We start from the raw sequence: 15250 nt of genomic DNA on the forward strand, positions 1-15250 counted from the left end.
TGTGAAACACGTGCGTTTACTCATATGAATGTCTGGGTTCGTTCGCTCAGCGACTATAATGAAAACTGTTAGCGGATGGGGACGATTTACAGGTAGGGCCTTCTGTAGTCTCGCTGCGCAACCTCTTTGCCGTCAATTCTGTGAAGCTGGTAGAGGAGCTTGTTCTCGATTTCCTCGACGGCAGAGAGAGTCAGAACGAGCGTGTCGTGCTTCAACATGCTGTGTACGTTGAGTCCTGCAAGAGCAACTGAAATTAGGCTTGGTGTACCAAAAGCACACTGGGGACTGAAAAATAACAGCAACATTGATAGAGCAGTTTACTGTATCACTTGATCAAAACGTCGCTCTTCTCGCTGTGTGTGGCACGGTGTGGCGGGCTTTTTCGTGAAAATAAATGTTAACATTGCAGCAGAACTGCTTTATGTACACTTCATTCACATGAAATTATGAAGCATTTTTCTAGGTAGTTAGGGGCCGTGACACGGCCACCCAACAATTTGTGGTTCTTAGCGAAAAACAGATGTAGGTCTATAGTGCGGACTCGTATATAAAAAATAGACAGGGAAAAAATATTTCTGGCAAAATAAGCCCTAGAAGTCACTGGCTTTAAACTCCATCCACTGCTGGCGACAGCCATTTTGCCATGACGCGGGTGACATGTACTGCATGCATCGTAGCAGTACTCTTTGACCACAGTTTCAAGTTGCTGCAAATTGTTCAACTTTAATGCCAATCGCATGTGCCGACTGCGGCATAAAATTGTTCACCGGAATTCGCACGCTCACACAGCAAGCCTGCGAGCAGCTTGCAAGTGCGTCAGTGTTGCCCGATTCTGTCGGGCTACTCAAGTTTTTACAAAACACTGAATTATAAATAAGGTGCTTAATGAAATGAGTTAAAATTCCACAAGCGTGTGTGTGAATGCACAAGCATTAACCCACATAACGCCAATTATGATTGAAAGTTGGGTGTCACGGCCACTTCAAGATACCGTCTCAATATTTTCACGAAGCTGTAAACCGTAGCAGCACTTGGCGGGGGTCATCAATTACCCTTTGGGCTGGTGAGAAAACAAAGCCTTCGGACAGCAGACACTGCCGTGAAGATCTTGCCCAAACCTTGCAGTTATGCGCAGCAAGGAGAGCCGACAAGTGGAGTGCGAAGTTGCACTTTTCTGATCCACCCACTTCTCCTATACAAACTTCCTGTCGCTCGCTTCCAAGCTGCTGGCGACACTGGTTGATGTTAGACAGCGGGTAGCATGCTGTTGAGCAACAGCCCACACAAATCAAGAGTGGCATTTAGATCAGATGAGCTCCTTGGCATGGGCTGCTGGCACATGCCTGCGCTGTGCTCGATAGCCTCCCAACATTGCGCACTGCACAATCCGTTGGAGCACGCGCACTGACGTATTGTTTTTCCCACGTGCCACCTTGGCCTGTGTAGCTTGCCGTGTGAGTGGTCCTTGTGACTTGAGAATGGAGAAACTGCTTAAGGAAATTCCGCAGATGGCTACATTTCTGCTCATTCTAGACGAGTTCGAGAAATTTTAGCGGCAATCGATTTGTGAGTCAATAAACTGGTCCGGAGGCCATTGAATGCCTACTTGGAAGAGTAGTTCATAACCCCTAAAAAAAAAAAATGAGTTATTTCCAAGTGTAAAAGCCAATGTTTTCTGGCATGACTCGCGCAGCGCGGCCCTCTTGGTGGACATCTTAGCACAATCACATGTGGAATAAAGATATGGACGCTCACCATAAACGGGCATTATGTTGAAGTGCTTCACTTCGTCGCAGATCAGGGCTATGTTTTCAGGGACATAATCCGTGCTGGAAGGCAAGAAGAGTGGCATATATTAATTACACTGCTACAAGGTTCAGAACTTTCAAATGATGCTGTGTGTTTTCGTATAAGTACTGGACAGTGCAGATTTGATGCAGGAATAACACTGACACCAAGGACAAGCGTGGGGCTTTCCTGTGTTCTGCATTGAGCCTGCACTATCCAGTCAGTGTTTAAATATTCACCAGCTAGCCCTGCAACAAAATTTGTCATTTAAACTTTGTGTTTTTTTGAGTAACAAGCGGCATAACAGGGACTAACAACCGACCTGAACATGCGATTATATCCTACTGGAAATGAAACAACCATGAAATATAGTGGCAGATTCCAACATTTTTTTTTTTTCGCGTTGCGACTAGGATTTATATTCTTAAATTGTGATTAAAGTAACATAATCCATTCTGTGGCACCGCCTAGCATAAAAGCCTTGAAGCTAGATTATCAAATATGGAGCCCGTCACTTTGCTGTTTAAACATGGTCCTGTAGTCTGATGTCGCGTGTGCAAGTTTTCAAAATAAGAATATGTATGTGAGTTATCCAGCCCCACTGAATTCTATGCTGCATACGACGTAAAAGCAGTAGCACGGTGAAATGCAGTGCTGCAGTCGCGGCTGCCAGTGGAATAAGTCGAGCCGCAGCGCGAAGTGCACGCATGCGCAGTAAACCACTGCGCTCAAACACGAACTGCTCGCGTGCTCACTGTTCGCAGCATGTCAGCATACGAGTACATGTTCGCTGCAGATAGAAAAACTCTGATTACGAATGTCTCGGGGCGTTTTCCACTTTGCCATTCCGAGATCATACTCACTGACGAGTAAGATTTCCTTCCCGCTAAGAAAAAATAGGCACCGTAAAAAACGGTTGTTCGTCCCTTTAAGTTGCCAAGTGTCATGCATATCTGGAGTTTTTCAGTTGTTTACAGTGAAGTTGGCAATCTTGCAAGTAAAACAATGTCAGCAGCGGCACAATAAACATAAACATTATGCTGCAAAATGGTATGTGTTAGAACTTTTTGTCCATTCTAGCCATGTATTGGAACACTGATCTCCAAGTGAACACCTGTTGAAAATATCAACTCACAACCAAAAGTCCCTTCTAACAAACAAACATAACACAAACAATTTTAACTGCAAACATGAGGTGACATTTTTTGTACAGTGTATCATTATGTGTAATAGAGGCTCGAAATCACCGGGATTTAAAGTGTCTTGAGGCTTTGAACACAACATGCAGATGTGTATAAAAGTTCCGAAAATCCAGATTTTTCTTTTTTACATTCTACTGAAGCTGCATACACATAAAACAAATAAATAATTGACAACTTCCACTGATAACCTTTGAAAATTTGTCTGGTCATACTGAAAGACAGTTTTATTTATTTGAGATTTGCTAATTTTGCAAATGTTGATGCTAAAAGAGCCCTACAACACTTTCACGAGTAGCCCCGTAATAAATTCACTATTGGAACATATTGCCCCATGAATTCACCGCTGCAAGAAATTTCGGAATCTGTTTTGTAGGAGCGAAGTTACAAAGATTGTCACACACTGCAACTGCATTCTTTCTTCTCTCATTGTGACAAAAGTGCTGGCAGGGATGGCACAGGGAAAGAAAATGTCACGCGTGCCTCGTGACTGAGCACTTTTTATCCCTCCCCCCCCCCCCCCCCCTCCAGAATACACAGTTTTTCAGTGCGATTGTGCGCGCACGCATGGACAAGTCGCAGCTTTCCACAGCAGCTGCTGTAACGACCGAGTGTGCCACGCTCGAATCAGCCAATGGCTGATACAGTGGCTGTGACGAGTGATTTTCGAGCTTGTATTGTCATTTGCCGAAAGAAAAGAAAGCGGTTTTTAGCTGACTTTGAGAATTCATTGTAAACTCCAGGTCGGCTGATGCGCTGCAATATTTGGCTTGCGCATTTTCAGGAGCCTCGACTACCGATAGGCGCAGCATTTGCTGACAATGTTCGAGAAGTTTTGTAGGGCCCTTTTAATATACGTGGAGTTGGAACAGAAGAAGACATGATATGCGAAGCATTACTAAACTTATGAAGAAAAGCTTAAGGTTCAAAGTCAACTGAATTTCTGGCATGTGAGCAACATACTTGTCCACAAACAGCACCGAAGGTCCCCAGAACCTTTCGTCCACCAGCTTCAGCAGATACTGGAACAGAGAAAAGTGCAATGCATGCGGCTTCTGCAGTTAGAATGCACTGAAAGAACAAAAAAATCTTTGTATACTTAAAATATGCTGCTTACAAAGAATCGCTAAATATTTGTGGGCCAGTTTTTAAGTAAAACGTATCTATACCGAGTTACTAATTAAAAAAAAAATGACAGCTTCCCCAAAGCCATCATGGTTCCTTTCAAAAAGAATTACCATAAATGTTCCATCCAATTGGGCCTACTCATTTTCGTGATCTTGTGGACCTTTGTAATGTCTCAGATAGTTGACTTTTAATAATAGTAACGTTTGAGGTTTTACGTTTCAAAACCACAATATGGTTATGAGAAACGCCGTAGTGGAGGACTCCAGCGATTTCGACCATCCGGTGTTCTTTGATGTGCACTGACATCGCACCAGCACACCAACCGCTACCATTTCGCTTCCATCGAAATTCGACTGTCACAGCCCGTATTGAACCTACGACCTTTGTGTCAGCAGCCGAGCAATGTAGCCATGATAGCTGTCTTTTTCAAACAGACACGTATTTGGAAATTGGAACCTTCTATGTCCCAGCGGCTTTCGTCAAGGGTTCTGACATCGTTGCTCAGCCAAACATAAGATTTAGGTAGCAAAAATGAAGTGTTTGTGTGGCAGTATGCAATAGCCAAGAAGGTCTACTCACGCTTGGAGCAGAAACCAACTGCGACAACTGTCTTTCACAGCCACTGTTGCGTGGGCACTAGAGTGGCCATCTTTTTTTTTTCTTAGGTTGCAACCAAGTACTCTTTGTTCAGGTTCTCGATCTGTTTCTTTATTCTTACTTTCAAGAGCTTTTACTAAGCTCTGTAGTGCTTTCTAGTTTGCTTAGACGGGTTTCGAAAACTGAAATACACAGAAATCACTATAGTATAAAACATGTTCACCGTGGTCATGTGTTCTTGAAGGATTCTACAAAGCTGCTCATTGGAGCCCTCCACTTTCACATCAAGACGCGAAGTTGGCCACCACACTCTGTTTATTGGGGCAGATTCAGTCATGAGATTAGACAGAAATCCTGAAACAAAATGTGCTGATAGTTCATTTAGGAGTGTAAAATAATTTGAAAATGCTATTTACAGAGTGTAAACAAACAAGAACAATCCACCTCGACTGTTCTTTCACTTTTGTAAACACACTGGAACTGCACATGAAAAAAAAAAATTCAATTTCATTGCCAATGTCATCCAGTTTTTTTTTTAACACACATAAAGTTTGACTTTAGAGATAGTTTGCAAGGCAAACTTATATGTGTAAAGGGCATACTTTGGATTAACATGGGCATTTAGGAGGGTTGATAATTCGTTGTCAAGGATAACTTGCGGTGGAAAAAAAAAAAAAAGACAAAGACAGGGGGAAGCGTCGCCGATTAGCGCTGGTCCGCGTCACCTTCCTCCATCTGTTTATGTTTTTATGCACCATAGGTTTTCCGGAAAAGTACGTTGAATTTGGCGAAATTTCCAAAATGCACAAAGAAGACAGAATGAAGACAAAGAGGCATACACGAACGCAGCATAGACGCCTCATCCGATATTTTTGTCTAATTAGCTGGGCAACATGCCTTGCTTACCTTGGAGTCATTAGTGGGAAGATCCAGGCTGTCCACTATCTTCAGGTCATCCTGAACAGAAAGAACAACTCATATGTCAGGGATATATTGATCACTGCAATAAATAACTAGGACTAAAAATAAATGTGCCAAACAATAGATAGTTAATAGGTAGACTGTGAGGCTTTAGTAAGAACTCTGTATTCTGACTGCACAGCATGGGGATTAGCAGGCTCATACCTTTGTATGTGCTCAGTTCTCAGTGTCAATTGCATTGAAACGATAGCACAGAGGTAACTTTTTTTTGTGCAGTGGCCACGTTTATTCACGCTGGTATTTCGTCGATTTATGTTCGGCGAGATGATAAAACTGTTACCTGCTAGCTCTACTTATAATAACATTGAAACTTGCTGATACTGCATTGATTGCTTCAAAGTTTTGCTGAGTCTTTGTTAAACGAAGCACAGTTTCGCTGCACACTTGCAGCAAAACTGACTTTTTTTTAAGCGAGGCTCCTACGAGTTACAAATTTTTGTGACAAGCTTAACTCATAAAAACCTGGCACTGGAGAGTGTACAGAAATGCAGGTTTACACAAACAGGCCTTCGATGGTGTGCCAATCACACGCGTATTCGGATGTACTATTCTCCTATAGCTGACAACTCTTGAAACCTTGGACTTGTCAGCAATCAGCCATCTCCGATATGGAAATCTGATTTTATATCAACATCACTCGTCAATTTACCCCTCCACGCTTTATTGTTGCCTATCATTGTTGCATTTCATTGTTCCACGAATGCCCCCCCCCCCCTCCTTTTTTTTTTGTAGCAACAGAAATGTTGTGCTGCTAAATACGTGACTGAAGGTCCGATTCTCAGCATGGAGGAAGAAAAAAGTTGGGAGGGGGCATTGTGCAATGCGATAGAAAGAATGAAAGAAAAAAAATATGCAGTCAAACCTCGAAACAAAGTTGCAACTTAGACGAAAATAAGTTCGTTATAACCGAAAATATGGTATAAAGCCATATACCCAACAGTGTATCTACTGCAAGACTATTCTTCGTTTAATTCATTATGATTGATCATTCGCTATATTTGAATTAGTTATATCGAGGTTTGAGTGTAGCAGGTCAAGCACACACAAGCCAAGGTACGCTTTACCTGCCCCATTTTTCCAATAGGTCAAAGACTCCTGAATATTTTTTGAATGAGGACAGAATGAATCGATGTCCAACGGCTTCATAAATAACATTCTGACAGACATGCTTGCACTATTTTCTTCGCAACTAAGTCCACTGCAGTTCCGTTCTTGATGCGGTCCGACACAATTACCACAGGACAAAATTAAAAGGGGGGGGGGAGGGCAGCATTAAAAGTGTCAAACTTAGCCAACATACCTGTGCGAGCTTGACAGAGAGTGCAGTTGTGAGACCCTGGACGCGCCGAAAGAAGGGCAGCATGTAGTAGTACGTCCTCGGTCCACGGGGCCCATGAGCTACGCCACCTGCAAGACCAGAAACCCTGAGCTTCACTGCACGCCACGAATACGAATGGAAGCACTATGTGAATGTGAACAACATCAAAATATCCCGTTCGGGGGTGACATGCACAATTGTACACACCAACTACCGTAAAATGTCAAGCAAGCCACCCCCTCCCACCCTGACGGTGAAGGATAATCCGATTAGATTTGGGAGGGGTGTTCAGGTGGGAGTTCTTGCTTGACATCTTACGTTATTAGACGCAAGTGCCGCGTGTTGCTTCGACTGGCTTGAAAACCAGAGCACATGTTTGCACACGTTTCTCGAGACAACAACTACATATAAAGGCACACACCATGTGTTACTTTAACTGGCCCCAAACACAGTGTGCATGTTTGCACACACTTCCAGACTGAACTTGTGAATCCACTGTGTGTGCAGAGTAAAAATAGCTGAATTTTCTAGACAGAAGATTGTGTGTATAGTAAATGAGAACAACCTACAATGAAGTGCACACGCTCTGGTTTGTGGTCTTTTGGGTGATGTTTTCAGAAACAAATCAGATAGTGCAGCACCGATTCTCTCATTTTGTCTTTTTTTTTACGTCCAGCTTTCCTTGTTGCCTTATAGTTTATTATCATTCGATGACCCCCGTAATGTATCATGTTGCCCAACTAGCTATTCTTACGAATTAATGAAATGTTAGAGCGGCCTTCGAAACAGCAAAAACAACTGTTATTGTGGGACAATCTTGCAATACAACCATCTGCCACCTCAGCTAACATCCAGCAAGGCTGCATAACTATTCGTAGCCTTTTATTGTTCTCAAAACGGGGCAAGGTGGTCAGCAAGCACTTGCCTCCTTTCCAGAGGGGCGACCGGATGCTGCCATGACGTGCTCGGCCAGTGCCCTTTTGTGGCCATGGCTTGCGGCCTCCACCTCTCCGCTCGGCACGGGACTCCGTTGTCGTCCAGTCCTGCGACGCACAATACCAACAATGATGCCAAACGAGCGCAGCTAAAAAGTGAAATCGCAAGCTCTTAACATCTTAGCTGCATTGTTCATAACCTTTTGGTCGAATCGCATTTAGATATTTGTTATACAACCTGAAATGCCTGCCTAAGCCGATGTTTCCTTCTGCCTCTGTTTTGCCAAAATTACGCTGCGTGAGATGCTAAAGAAGTGAGCTGCTACAGTCGCTTGCAGCCTAAGAAGTCAGCTCCACCCACAGCCATCGCTGGCCCTCCCACAGATAATTTGCATGAATGCTCCATGCAATAGCATTTGCCCATTTTTATGAGGTCAAGCACTACTCAAGTGTGTCAGATCGGTGACTTTTTTATATAAACACACATTTTCCTTTGTTACACACATTGTTAATGAGAACTAAGAGACAAGGAAAGTACAGGGTGCGTTAAGTGCCGTAATTGCTATGTAAAGTGAAGAAAGCAAAGTGCACGATATGACAACTTGCACCCGACAGGGACCGAACCTGCGACCTTCGTATAACACGTGCAATGCTGTACCAATTGAGCTACAACAGCGGTCATCCCCATTGCCCTCTTTATCGGGCACTACTGTGCGGATTTAAACCGGGCAGCATTGGAAACTTGAACGCCGTGGAAAACTTGGTCACGGATTCTTACGTCACTGCTCAGCTGAATGTAATCTTTCAGGCAATAACGATGAATCCCTAGCTATTAATATACACAGTATCTGTATTAGCTGAGAAAACGTCCTTAAAGGGATAATGAACAAAATTTTTGCTGCCAGAAATTTCAGCTAAAATGAAAGTCTGGGTGATGAAATCGATAGATACAACCTTTATTCCATGAAGGAACTAGAGGGAAATGATGCATCTAATGCGCTTTTCACAAATTGCGGTGTCTATCAGCTGCGCTGTTAACTACAGGAGGTGACGTTCCGTGGCATTTAATGCACTAAAAACGAGCATGCCAACAATACCAGTCGCTGCATTGTCTCTGACCCATTTAACTCCCACTACGCTGCCGCAAGCCCCGGACGTTGCTCCCAGGTGAAAGCCCTTAAATAATGGTGCACATCTCAATGCCATTGTGGAAGGGAGAGAGTGATGTAAGGAAGAGGGGGGGAGAGAGAAGCAGTAGGAGAGCGAAATGTTCACTGAACATCCGCTGCGGTGGCTTTGACATCATTACATTGATGGCATACAGCCACTGTGCATGGACTTTTCTCCAAAACTATAGCCAACTGTTCAAAAAAACATGGCTGATCCCTCCGTCATAGGAAGCGGTATAACACGAAAATGAAACGTGTCATCACAGAAGCAGTGCTTATTGTGTAGTGATATTGTTACGTTATTTTTTAGATATAAGAGCTCATACAATTTCTACTGGCGTTTCGCAGCTATATCACCATTTAATGTGGACACAGCCACATTGACGTCTAGTGGCACGTCTCTCTGGTGGCAACTACCACCCATGATCATGATTTAAGCGTTGTGGTAGCTGGTGTTTTTAACACATACCTGAACACAGCGTATTGATATGTGCATCTTCAAAAATCATCAGTTATGGAGAAAAACAGCACGGTGCTCGCTCTTGAAACCTGCACCACCGCTCGGAGCATACTGCACGTCAGCAACGCTGGACACAGAGGTTCATAGCTTGAGCCGCGAACGCGCACCATGTCCTGCTGGCCTCCGTTTCGCTCCGCCAAGACACGACACTCGCCTGTCGATATCATTGCCTTGCTGCAGTGCTTACTGCAGCAGTTAAAATTAAATAAGCCGGTGCTACACACTTGAAGTAGTCGACGGTGAAACATTGTTGGTGCATGTGGAAGCTGCCCGACTTTAACGACGAGCTCTCACGCACTAACGCAAAGCGAAAGGCAAAGAACGTAACTGCGTCGGCAACTCTCTGAGCCACGTTCTGTTGGGGTTTCACACTGCTATTGAGAAGCTCCAAGATTGCATGCCGGCGCGCATTGTCTGACGCCATGCTTTAACTGCATCATGCTGCCATTACTTCTCTTGAGCACTCACAGACGGCAACACCGCCCCGCTTCGCCAGCAGAAAGCATGGAGTGAGAGAGAATGCGCGAAAAATATAAGGAGCGTTCGTGCGGAGCCCAGCTATTGCCTCAGTAGCACAGTCAGTAGAGCACTGGGTGCTTTTCGACGTTTCCGAAGACGTTCTACGTTCGACGCCCGATGGGGGAACTTTTTCTTGAACATTCTTTTCTTTCTCATTTCGTAGCATTAATTTTATGTCACATTCGTGATGGAAATGCGTCACTGAAGTCTTGGTGGACCCCGGTATAAAACACTTTCGTGTAAAAAACATGTGAAATAAACTCTGTTTATTAAGACAGCCGAGTCTTCAGAGTAATACAAAAATCTTCCCATCAGTTTTCCTAATTTCGCTTAGCATCCCTTTAAGGTATGAGTGGAAACCAGCTAGCGTGACCTCATTTCACTGCTGAACAGCATAGCGTGGGTCTGTGGACAGAGCCTACAATTTTGCTCGGGTTGTAAATCGGTATAGCCCTATTTCGTACAACATTATAATCTCTTTCGTACAACATTATAATTTGTTGCTAATGCCACTCAGTGCCTTGCCCTTGCAGTGAAACTGTTACTTTTTTTTAAGAAGGTTTAAACTACAAAGAAAAATAAGTGTTTAGCCAAACAACAGAAAAAGACACGTACCACTTTCTGGTAGTTGCTCTGCCAGTTTATGTTCCAGTGCAGTGTGTCAATCCTGCATGCATACACAAATGTTCAGGACATTTACTGTTCAGGACACCTACCACACAATACAGAGCAGGGTACTCCCCCACTAAAGTGGAAGGTAATTAAACAAGATTTGGGGGGAGGGCGGATGCTTGCTGGGTGGCGCACCAACATTAATGATAGTGGCAGAAGAGCCTTTAAGAATGAGCACCTCTGCTGATGGGCCATTATACACAAAAGTATCGTATTTAAGTGAGTGCAGAGCTTTTCCTTCTATTCAGACATAGTCTGTGAAGTCAAACCGAAACACACCAACGCGTCCGTTGACACACCAGCTTCAAAAGAGAGCCCTTATTATATACAACAACACAGACGCCCACCTGGGAAACACGCCAAAGACTTTTGGGTGAAGTGGCACGAGTCCTAGCTTCTCCGATTCGACGGTGTCCAAGTTCTCAACCCATGCCTCCCTGTTTGGTGTGAACTTGGAAGGGTAGGCGAGGTCCCTCTTTATTACAAGTGGCAGTGGCGGTCTTGGTGGGGCAGCTGATACTGGTGACACAGACGCACATGCAGAACACCATTCATAAGCAACTGAGCAGCATCAGTGACTATGCGACGATCATTCTACACAAAGTGCACCCCTACGTGTCTACACTAATGCCATAAGCCAAGCCTTGTGGTTGTGCCAATGATATTTGTGATAATGTGCAACTGTTTAAGCCTCGCTGCTCGGTACGAGAGTCTGTTTGTTTTAGGAAGCATATAATGTGAAAATAACTAGGCAGTTATTTGATTACATTCTTTTCATGTGTCATATCTACTTGACTATTATAGTGCCCCAGGCGAAATAAAATGACCAGGTGAGCGTACCTCCTGTATATATTTTTCCTGCATTATTGCTCAATGATTATTCATTGTAGGCACGTGCGCCTCTATTTCCCGTTTTGTCTTATTTCTTAGAAGTAGCATTTAAACGTTGCACGCAGCAGATACGATCACGAATTAATTTTATCCCCGCTGTCGAAATGTTCCAGAGGGCTTAGTTACGGTACGCATTGACAATAATCTACAAGTTATGGCCGTGTTCACAAAAAACATTCGCACTGAAACGATCACGCGGTGCGATTTCGATCGCAATTTAGCTCGATCCCAATCGAATTTCCCGGTCGATAAGCTTCGCAAAGGAGCCATTCGAAGTCGAAAGCAAGCGGTATGAGTGATCAAGGTCAACAGAAGGTTCAACAGAAATGATACGAACAACAGAGCATGAACATTCGTGCCATAACTGAAGCGTGGAGACGTAACTCTCTCTGTATGAGAGTTTGCAGACTAATTAGCATTGAGCTGTTTAAGTAGGAAGCGAGATGGGCTGAATGGTTTCCAAACGAATATCTGCCAGTTCTGCGCACCTGAGCTAAAAAAGCCTCTTCGGTAACTCACCTGCGCCATCAGCTGCTGGAAGAGGCACTTCGCCTGCCACGGAGACTGGAGCCTGACTGCATAACCTTTGGCAAAAGACACTCTGAGATCCAGAATTCTGAAATTCAACGTAAAAACATTTCCTGCAAAATACGCTCACGGTATGTGGGCACCCAACGCTTCGCTTATTCGTAGTCGATCGTAAAGCTAATAGACAGAAAAAAAAACTACTGGAAATGCGGACAGACATTCTAAATCATCCCAAACGTTACCAGCTGACTGAATAAAGATAGTGAAACGAAAATAGCTTACTTTAACCAGCCGAAAGCTCACGAAGACGCATCGCATGGCAGCAGCCATCTTGCGCCGGCTGGCTATGGATTGTTTCGCGTTGGATTCCTCAGCTTTGACGTCTTGGTATTTTTTGTTTCGGTTCCGTTTTGCGTTTTATGCTTTTGCAGTGTGTGAAACTGGCACACCCACACAGGTATATATATATATATATATATATATATATATATATATATATATATATATATATATATATATATATATATATATATATATATATATATATATATATATATATATTGTTAAGGCATTTATTAGCCGCCAACGAGCGAGAATATACAATGGCGACAGTCACAGCCAAGCACGGGCTCTCAGCGAGAGCGGCGTCCTTGTTGGGTAGCCCCACTAGAAGGTACTCAAGAGTTCGACCCATTTCAGAGTTCGGAGGCTTCGCTACAATTACCCCGGGGTCGAAGAGGGAGCTGCCTGGCGACCTAACAGCTTGTTATTATGAGCGGGTCATAATAAGCCTTCAGGCGCTCCACGTTGACGATGTCTCGCCCACGGCGGCGCATGTCCGAAGATTGTTCAACGGGTTCGATCAGATAGTTGACGGGTGAGGTGCGCTCGATGACACGGTAGGGGCCTTCGTATTTGGGACGTAGTTTGGAAGAGAGGCCAGCTGCAGAGGTCGGGATCGAGAGCCATACAAGCGCACCAGCAAGGAACGTAGACTCAGAAGTGGTGGAGCCATCACGAATACTCTTCTGCTGCTCTTGCTCTTGCGTCGTAAAAGTCTTGGCAAGCTCGCGACCCTCTTCAGCACGCCTGGCTGTCTCGGAAATAGGTGCACACTCAGATGGATCCGGCGTGTACGGGAGGATCGTGTCCATGGTGTGCGACGGGTGCCTTCCGTACTGCAAGTAGAAAGGTGAAAAACCAGTCGTGCTCTGAGGGGCGGTGTTGTAGGCGTAGGTGACGAAGGGCAGTATATTATCCCAATTAGTGTGGTTGGCAGCGCCGTACATAGAAAGCATGTCGCCGAGGGTGCGGTTAAAGCGTTCGGTGAGGCCATTCGTCTGTGGGTGGTAAGCAGTAGTTTTGTGGTGGACAGAATGGCACTCCGTCAGAATGGCTTCGACGAGTTCCGACAAGAAGACATGGCCTCGATCGCTGAGAAGCTCTTGGGGTGGTCCGTGGCGCAGTATAAATCGATGCAGCAGGAAGGACGCAACATCGCGCGCAGCAGCCGCAGGGAGGGCGGCGGTTTCGGCGTATCGCGTTAAATGGTCAACGGCAACGATGGCCCAGCGGTTACCAGCCGACGTCAGAGGAAGTGGTCCATACAAATCGGTACCTACGCGCCCAAAGGGACGGTCAGGGCAAGGTAACGGTTGTAGACTGGCGTGCGACATGTGGGCTGACGGTTTACGGCGTTGGCAAGTGAGGCAAGAGCGAACGAACTGCTGTACATAGCGGTACATCCCGCGCCAGAAGTAGCGTTGTCGAATGCGATAATAGGTTTTGAATACCCCAGAGTGTGCGCATTGCGGATCAGAATGGAAGGATTCACATATCTCTGACCGCAGACTTCGGGGTATCACGAGTAACCACTGCCGGCCGTCGGCGTCGTAATTGCGTCGGTGTAGGAGGCCGTCACGAATGGTGAAATGGCGAGCTTGACTACGCAAGGCACGCGTGGATGGCGTTGCGGGTGGATCAGAGAGCATGTCGATGAGCGGGCCGATCCAATTATCCTTTCGCTGTTCGGTAGCGATGATGTCAACATCAATGGCAGAAACAGCAGCCGAGGATATTGAGCAGAGCACATCACCTTCAGGCAGAGGGGAGCGCGAGAGGGCGTCGGCGTCAGCATGCTGGCGTCCGTTGCGGTACAGCACGCGGATATCGTAGTCTTGTAAGCGAAGAGCCCAACGGGCGAGACGGCCTGAAGGATCCTTCAATGATGAAAGCCAGCATAGTGCATGATGGTCGGTGACGACATCGAATGGGCGACCATACAAATAAGGTCGAAACTTTGTAAGAGCCCAGACGATCGCCAGGCACTCTTTCTCCGTGACGGTGTAGTTTTTCTCGGCTCTCGTGAGCGTACGGCTTGCATATGCTACGACATATTCAGGGAATCCGGGTTTTCGCTGCGCCAGGACAGCGCCGAGGCCTACTCCGCTGGCGTCCGTGTGCACCTCCGTTGGGGCTGTAGGGTCGTAGTGGCGTAGAATGGGAGGCGACGTCAACAAATGGCGGAGCTTCGCGAACGCGTCGTCGCACTCGGATGACCACGAATTGAAGGGCCCGTTGCTTCCAAGGAGCTTCGTCAGCGGTGATATGATCGTGGCGAAATTTCGTATGAAGCGTCGAAAGTATGAGCACAGGCCCACGAAACTACGCAGTTCTTTGACAGATGCAGATTTGGGGAATTCGGCCACGGCCTGAAGCTTGGTAGGATCAGGAAGAATGCCGTCTTTGGACACGACGTACCCCAGTATGGTGAGTTGCCGTGCTGCAAAGCGGCACTTCTTCAGATTTAGTTGTAAGCCGGCATTGCTCACACGTGCGAAAACTTCTTTCAGACGTTGGAGATGCGTGGAGAAATCCGGAGCAAAGACAATGACATCGTCGAGGTAACACAAGCACGAGTACCATTTCAAGTTGCGCAGAACGATGTCCATCATGCGCTCAAAGGTCGCAGGTGCATTACATAGACCAAACGGCATGACGTTGAA

General features: G+C 45.5%; 1 protein-coding gene across 1 annotated transcript; it reads right to left on the reverse strand.

Moving 5' to 3' along the window:
- Window positions 1-12625, reverse strand: mRpL4 (mitochondrial ribosomal protein L4). Its single transcript, XM_037434464.2, has 10 exons — window positions 12528-12625; window positions 12237-12333; window positions 11174-11345; window positions 10770-10821; window positions 7937-8054; window positions 6994-7100; window positions 5619-5669; window positions 3951-4009; window positions 1756-1829; window positions 1-235 (listed from the first exon to the last, which is right to left on the reverse strand). Exons 1-10 carry the CDS (start codon window positions 12573-12575, stop codon window positions 87-89), a joined length of 927 nt encoding a protein of 308 aa, XP_037290361.1. The 5' UTR covers window positions 12576-12625; the 3' UTR covers window positions 1-86.
- Window positions 12626-15250: the final 2625 nt, after the last annotated feature.

Source organism: Rhipicephalus microplus, chromosome 6, assembly GCF_043290135.1.
Source record: "Rhipicephalus microplus isolate Deutch F79 chromosome 6, USDA_Rmic, whole genome shotgun sequence".
NCBI lineage: Eukaryota > Metazoa > Arthropoda > Arachnida > Ixodida > Ixodidae > Rhipicephalus > Rhipicephalus microplus.